The sequence below is a fragment of the Elephantulus edwardii genome, unplaced genomic scaffold (assembly GCF_000299155.1).
Source record: "Elephantulus edwardii isolate Elephantulus edwardi_28Jun2011 unplaced genomic scaffold, EleEdw1.0 scaffold00044, whole genome shotgun sequence".
Classification (NCBI taxonomy): domain Eukaryota; kingdom Metazoa; phylum Chordata; class Mammalia; order Macroscelidea; family Macroscelididae; genus Elephantulus; species Elephantulus edwardii.
In genome coordinates, this window is record NW_006399794.1 from 1,604,141 (window position 1) to 1,611,874 (window position 7,734).

Below are 7,734 nucleotides of genomic sequence, written 5' to 3' on the forward strand. Positions count from 1 at the left end.
CAGGGTCTTTCTTGTGCATCTGACAGTTGCACACTGTATTCATAATAAGGATGACATAAGAGGAAAAGATGCCTTTGAATTGAGGTTTTGGCAAAGAAAATATCATGTACTACCAAGTGCTTCCAAAGTACTCCTTAGAGGCAAGGATAATAAAATTTCCTCTAGCATGCTATCAGGAGAGACCAGTTCTTGGGGAAAACAATCATGCTGGGAAAGGTGGAATATCAGAGAAAGAGAGGAAGATCTTCAATTAGATTGACACAGTGACTGTAACAATGACTGAGATTGTGCGGATAACACAGGGCAAGGTTCAAATCTATTTTTCACAGGGTTCCTACGGGGTAACAGTCAACATGACAACACATAACAACAAACACTAATGAACTAGAACATTTTCTCATGAGTTTATTGGCAACCTGGGTATCTTCTTTAGGGAAATTTGTCACGTTCTCAGCCAACCTTTTCCCAGTACAACTTATTTTTTTAAATTCTTGATTATAGCTACCATGAGTGTTGATTGTGGGTCCAAGTAAGATTGAATAGTTGACAACTTCAATCATTAAAAAAACTCCCAAAATCCATGATACTGAATGAATAAGTACAAGATGCACTAAAAGCAATGGCAAAGATAAGGCCCCAGAAATTTATGGAATACCAACTAAGTTATGCCACCAGATGCAGTCCTGGATGTGTTCCCTGGGTATGTGAAGAAATTTGGAAGATAGCTACCAGGGCAACTGACTGAAATACATCCATATTTATTCTCATTCAAAGAAAAAAAAAGATAATAGAATGTTGGTGTTATCAAACAATATCATATGTAAGTAAAGTCTTGCTGAAAAATATTTTTAAAAATGGCTGGAACAGTGCATCAACAGAAAACTTCAAAAAATCAAACTGGATTCCTAAAGAAGTTGTGGAATAAAGTATATCCCTGTTACGTTAGACGGATCTTCATTGAAAGTAGAGAATACTAGAAAGCTGTTTACTTGTGTTTTGACTATATACACACATTTGACTATGTGGATCACAACAAATTATAGATAACATTGAGAAGCATAAGAATTTCAGAACACTTAATTGTGCTCATGTAAAACATAAACAAAGACCAAGAAACAGTTGTCTGACCAGAACAAGAGAAAAGCATCAGGAAAAGTGCGTACTGGGGTCGTATCCTTTCTCCATCCCTATTCAGTCTCTATGCAGAAGAAATAATTTGAGAAGTTGGACTATATGAAGAAGAATGTGGCTTCTAGATTGGAGGAAGTCTCCTCAACACCTTGCATTCTGCAGATGATACAACCTTGCTTGCACAAAGTGAAGAAGACAGATCAAAGACTACAGTCTTCTATGAGCTACCTCTCAACATTAAGAAAATGAAAATCCTCACCACTGGCAATCTATTGATGATAGATGGAGAAAAGATTTAAGGTGTCAACTACTTAATTTTACTTGGATTCACAATCAACACCTATTGTAGCAGCAGTGAAGAAGTTTAAAAAAAATGTGTTTCATTGGGAAAAATCTACTGGAAAGGACCTTTCCTAAGTGCTATAGAAGAATGGTATTGCTTAAAGACCAAAGTGAGCCAGATCCGACCCACAGCCTTTTCAAGTTCTTCCTCAGTATCTGAAAGTTGGGCAGTGAATAAAGACAAGAGAAGAACTGATACCTTTGAGTTATGGTAGTGGAGAAGAGTACTGAATCTCCCATGAACTTCCAAAAGAACAAACAAGCCTGTCTTTGAGAAGTGCAACCAGAGTGCTCATTGAAGTGAAGGATGACGGAACTTAATTTCACATCCTTTGGGAGGATGCTGTCAGGAGGAATAAGTCCCTTGCAAAAGACATCATGCTTGGATGGGTAGAGGGTCAGAGGAAGAGACCCTCAACAAGATGGCATGATACGCTTGACTGTAACTGTGGGCTCGAGCATATTGGAGGCAGTGAGGCTGGCACAGGACAGGACACGGTTCAGCTGCTGCTCACAATATGGACACTGATTTTAGTGTGATTATTTTCAATGAGCAAAGAGCTTTGGAAAGCAGTTCCAAGGAGGCCATCTCAACTGCCTTTCACATCCTGCTCCTCACCCTTTTAGAGGCTCCTGCCATTCTTTGGTTCTCCCTGTTGAGGTGGCCGTGGCTGGCTCTGAAGTATCTCTTGGCCTTCTGGGCCAGCTCTCTGAACTCAGCTCTATCCTGCTACGTCTGAATCCAAAACACTGTGCTTTTTCCTTGGACCAAGGCTGACCACCAGGTGAGCTAGCAGTGAGTCTGGCCTAACCTGGTGTGATGAGTGCTGGTGGCTACAGACTTAGACCCTGTCCATGCGTCCTGCTTCTGGAGTACTGATTTGTAGTAAGACTTCCACACCCTCAGCTCCAGCACCACCTCTGCCAGAAGGTCCAGAGGGAGAGAAAGAACTGAACTAAAAAAGGACTCTGAGCACATCATAGACCAATTTTCCTCAGTTACAACAGGGAACGTGCAATTGTAATTTTTATGTTGTGCCATGATGTGTTAAGTAAAAGATTAATAAGCTTGTCTTCTATTTTTTAACTGATATTATGGCAAAGTTATTTAAAGGATGGATGTCAGATGTTTGCACAATTTTAGAGCTAGCGAAAGGAACTAATTTCTGTGGATTTGCCTCTGCATTCATACCTGGTTTTAAATTATCTCTTTTTCATAAAAACACACACACATCCACCCACCCACACCACATCCAACCCCTCCTGACTCAATCCACGCTGCACTGTGGAGAGTCAGAATCCCTGAGTGGTTTAAGACAATGCCAACACTCTAATGCCAGACACGGAAAAGTTGAGTCTAAGTAAATAAATATGTTCCTCCCCAGACAATTAAGGATCCAGCAAATAAACACTGTCAGAGCAGTGAACTACTTCTCTGTCCACCTGGGAAAATGTTTCAGGTCCAGCCATTCAGCCTCAGTCCTAGTGGAGAAAAATATCAGTGGACCTTGGCTGTGAGATGGATGCGTCTGTGTGTGTGGCATCCGTCATAGTTATGAGAGTGAGAGTTATTTAAAATGTTATCCAAAAAACATGAATGATCACTAAGCAAAGAGAATTATGGTCCTCATGTCTGGGGACGTCCCCAGAGTCAAGATCCTCCAAGTATCCGTGTCTAGATGCAACTGCATGGCTCATTTAATATTTCTGATTAGAATAAACATAACATTTTCCATGCAATCTGCCTCTGGTGCTTCTTAAATGAAGCTGTCCTTCCCCGAGGGAAATTCACATCTGCTTGTGATAATTTTTTCAATGGTTTGCTTGTTGGACTCCATATTGAACCTACTTAAAGAGCTGTAGTCACCAAATGGTTTCAAGAGAGTATGACTGAGTTGTTTTTTTGGATTGTTTCCCTCCCCCCCCCCCTTCCTGAGTATCTGAGAAAGTCAAGTCTTGTAACTGAAAGGGAAAAAGCCCAGATACTTCTTGGGGGTCTGGGGAGGGAGGGCAGTAGTAGGACAGAGGGTGTTCCAGGTAACGAGAAGGGCTGTTGTTAGATGCAGGGAAACGTGATCCCCCTAATGAAATCACTGTGGCTGGAGTCCACACTGGGTCTGAGTTCTGGATGGGAAACGGGCCCCTCAAGCCAAGGACCTCTGGTTTGCCAAGTGCTGTTACCTTTGAGCGTAAGGAAGGCTGGGGATTGAATTCTTCATCTGCAGAGGAGGAGGTGGTAGAAGAGAGGGAGGAGACAGCCTCTGCCCCCTGTGCGCCAATGGGGATGTGGCTGGGCCCTGGAATTGGAAGAGAAAGACTCACTGAACTGTTAGGACATTCTCCACTTCACAACCCAAAGCTGCCTCTCCATCCCCGTCTCCCCCACCTCCTCCTCGCTGCCCACCACCCCTCATTGCACCTGCCATGAGCATGAGAAGGCAGTACCTAAGGGCGACTGGAAATTTGGCTCTCTGCATTAATTACTTTTCTGGGTCCCTGCCAAGAGCTTTGCAGCTCTCTTTTCATAATTTTTTTAAAAGGGACAAGGTATTATGAAGAAATCAATTAATTCTTTAAACACCATTTATATGGTGTGTTGCTTAGAATGCATTCAGAGATGAAATCTATTATTAACATGCATGTCTGAAGTTAGCGGAGTTACCTAAATGCTTGTGTTAAGGTTCACTCTGCAGAGTAATTGAATGCAAAAAAAAAAAAAAAGTCGGAGCCAGCTCTTAAACAAATCGCCCTTCTGCAGCTCACAGCATCTGGCACCCATTTTTACTACATGACATCTGCTCAGTGTAAAGGAGCTGGCGTCAGAATGTCTGGTCATAGGGAAAAAAAAATCCCAAATGTAATCAGAAGCAAAAGGACTTTAAGCCTAAGGTTTTATCACATAGTCTCATGCAACATAAATATTTCATTAATTACAGCTAAACAAATGCCACTTTTATTTTCCCAACTTGCAGATATTATCACATCATCGAAGTGATGATTCAAATGCCAGGAACGGCAGTTTAAGATAGGGGTGGCTGAGCAAGGCAGGGCTCTGGGGAGAGCTGGAGACCAGGGGAGCCAGCCTCCTAACAGGAGAGGCGGGTGGTCCAGCGAGCACAGTGCCCATGTCAACCAGAACCTGTGCGCACTGGCTGGCGGCCAGGAGTGACAAGGTCTTCCACCAGCCACAGGAGGCTTTTACTCATCTCAGCAAGAACATCTGCCCCTACACATCAACCCAATGCAGAGTTGATGATTAATATCTGGACTAACCCACTCTGGACATTGAATAGCAGAATGGGCTAGGATGCCAGTGTAGGAAACTCAGGAATCTTTCCTCTGCCAAGGCAGCTTATATCTGAATGGAGATATGCGATGGATGGTGGAGCAGGCCAGAAGAAGCAATTCTTTTTTTTTTTTTTTTAGAAGAAGCAATTCTAACCTTCTCTCCAGCCTGTTTGTGCCTCCCTATAATTTTCAACTAAGCACCCAAGTGGGAGAGGCCAAGTTTTTAAAAATAAGGGTAATTTTAACCTCCAGGAGCTCATTTACATATGCTGTTATTCAAAGCAAAATAATGAAAGACATCTATGTAATAACACAGCCTCTCTAGGGAGGGAGCTAACTGTTTTCCACTTTAATTTGCCAGATGGGAAAGCTCAGGTAAAGACAGGACCAGAGAACAGCATGATAATGTGAGGAGGTCTGGGGAGGGGTGGGCCGAGAGTGTTTGCCAGCTCCACTCTCTAAATTATTACTGCATGATATAGTTACTGAATACCCCTGGGTGGTGCAGTTAGTATGCTCAGCTGCTAACTGAAAGGTTGGTGGGTTCAAGTCTACTCAGAAGCTCATAGCTAAAAAAAAAACCAAACCAAACCAAACAAAACAACAACAACAACAACAACCACCAAAAAAGATGATTTACTTCCAAAAGCCTCAGCCACCAAAAACTCTACAGAGCATGTTCAACCCTAATATGTAAGGGATGACTCTGTGTCAGAATGGATTTGATGACAACTGGTAAGATCCAATAATTGAATGCTTATTTCTTGGTTGTGTGAGCTTGGAGGACTAACTTCACCTCCTGAATTTCTGGAGAATCATGACTTCTAATTTCCAGAACTGCTGTAGAAGAATGAAGATCATCAAAGTCAAGTGCCAAGGGCCTGGTCTACTGCAGGTTATAATAAACGCTGCTGTCATGATCATCATTATCTTCATTGGCAGCCCTGAGCTAAATGAACAATATTGCAGCCTTTTCCTTTTCTCATTTTATAATTAATCTCCATTTTATAGACTAAGTAAAAGAATTTAGAGACTTTTCCCTAATGAGCTCAAGAATCAAGCTAACACTGACACTGAGTTGCATTCCAAAATAGGAGAAAATGTTCCCAAATGTAACGTAGTCCTTAAATGTCACTCAAGAAAGATGTTAAAACAGCTGTCTCTGAGTTTATTCCCCTTTACCCACTCCATCTTGAAACCATAAGCTGTGATTCACTTTTCATTTGCAAAATTTAAAAGATATAACAGTGTTCTTCCAGTGTGGTCATGCTGGCGTGGCTGATATTGGAATTTTATCTCTCAAAGCAAAGAACTAAAAATTTGGACAAAATACATGAAGCAGCTGTTTGCAGTCACTGTACAACAGGCAGTGCAGAGCTGTGACAGAGGAAAGGACAGAGCCACAGGAGGTGAGTACTACAGTCATCCCGGCTTTCTGCCCTGGGGCCATTTCCAGATCACAACAGTGAAGTGGGGACAACTCAGTCAGACCAAACACATTCACTGGGTGAAGATGACAGAGTTCAATATTTGAGGAAGCAGATGGAATTTTATGGGCAGAGCACTGAAGGCGAAGGATCTGCGCAGATAAAGAAATCTAGAAATTTGTATAGGAGTCCCCTTGAGATTAGATCTTAAGAGTAAATGATACATCCAATAAAGGGAGACTCCACTATGTGTGACAAATAACTTCCAGTGCAACTATATGACTAATTCTCCAAAGCCTTTATAGGGTTTGTCCATGTTTTATTCCATGAAAACTAAATAATGGTAGCACTGAAAGTTATCAAAGAAGAATCACAGTTCAGTACACCTCCAAAAAGAAATTCCTTGCCATCAAGTCAGAACTGACTCATAGTTGATCCTCCAGTGGGTTTCCGAGCTTATTAACTGCAAAGAGGAGACGGCTCATCTTCTGAAGTAGCTGCTAGTGGATTTCAACCACCAGCACGCAGCTTTTGACTTAATAGTACAACTCTCTATAAGGCACCAGAGAAGTAAGGACAAATGAAATTCAGAGTGGAAGTTATTCTAGACTCATCTGAATAAAATGTAAAAGCAAGCACTGAAATGAACAAGTTAACTTGCAAGTTACTTTAGTGACTACCAAATGCTCTTTGCCATCCTGTTAACATTGCTGAAATGGAGACAAAAAATCTAGGTACGCTAGGATGTAAAGCTCACAGTCTAGCAGTCAAGAAACAATTACTTGTGTCTTTATGCCTGGCTGGGAAAAATAAAAGCAAGACAAAGAGTGAGGTAATTAAGAGAAGGATCAGTCAATAAAAAGAGACCCAGATTAGCAAGCAAAGCTTTTTTAATTTATTTTCAAAGATTTAAAAATGTTGTTCTTTGTGCTATTAAGTTGGGGTTGACTCACAGCTGACCCTCCAACAGGTTTTCAAAGGCTTTAAATTACATAGGAGGAGACTGTCCACCTTTCTGCTGCTGAGCAGCTGGTGGATTCGAACCACATGCCTTAGGGGCAACATTACAGCTTCATACCACTAGGCCAGTAGAGTTCCTTGAGACTTAAAAAATAGCTCTATAAAATATGCTAAAAAATGTAAAAAAATAAGAATAAAGAGACAATAGAATATATGTAAAATAAATTAAAATTATCAAGATAAAAATTACAGAAACTGAAATTTAAAAAAAAAAAGTACTGGATCAACTTAAGAGTAGGTTAAATATTTCAGAAGGGGGCAATCAACAAAATAGGGAGTACTTAAAATTAAATTCAGAGAGAAAAAAATAATTACACAGTCTCAGTGACATGTGAGGCAATAGAAAGTAGTCTAAATATATGTATGTGGAGAGCCAGAAAGAGATAGAGGAAGGGAGGAACACAGATACTAGTTGAAGTAATAACTGCTGACAATCATCTAAAGTCAATGAAACCATACTCAAAGGAATCCTGATGCCATTGTGTAGTAAAAGGTAAATGGTGCAACTCAACCCAGCTTCTCTACA

General features: G+C 41.0%; 1 protein-coding gene across 1 annotated transcript in view; it reads right to left on the minus strand.

Annotated features, from left to right (window-relative positions):
* MICALCL (MICAL C-terminal like) overlaps window positions 1-7,734 on the minus strand; it is a 51,636-nt gene that overhangs the window by 32,305 nt on the left and 11,597 nt on the right. The window contains exon 3 of the mRNA XM_006885589.1: window positions 3,655-3,770. Coding sequence (XP_006885651.1) covers window positions 3,655-3,770 — 116 coding nt within the window. The remainder of the gene's footprint in view (window positions 1-3,654; window positions 3,771-7,734) is intronic.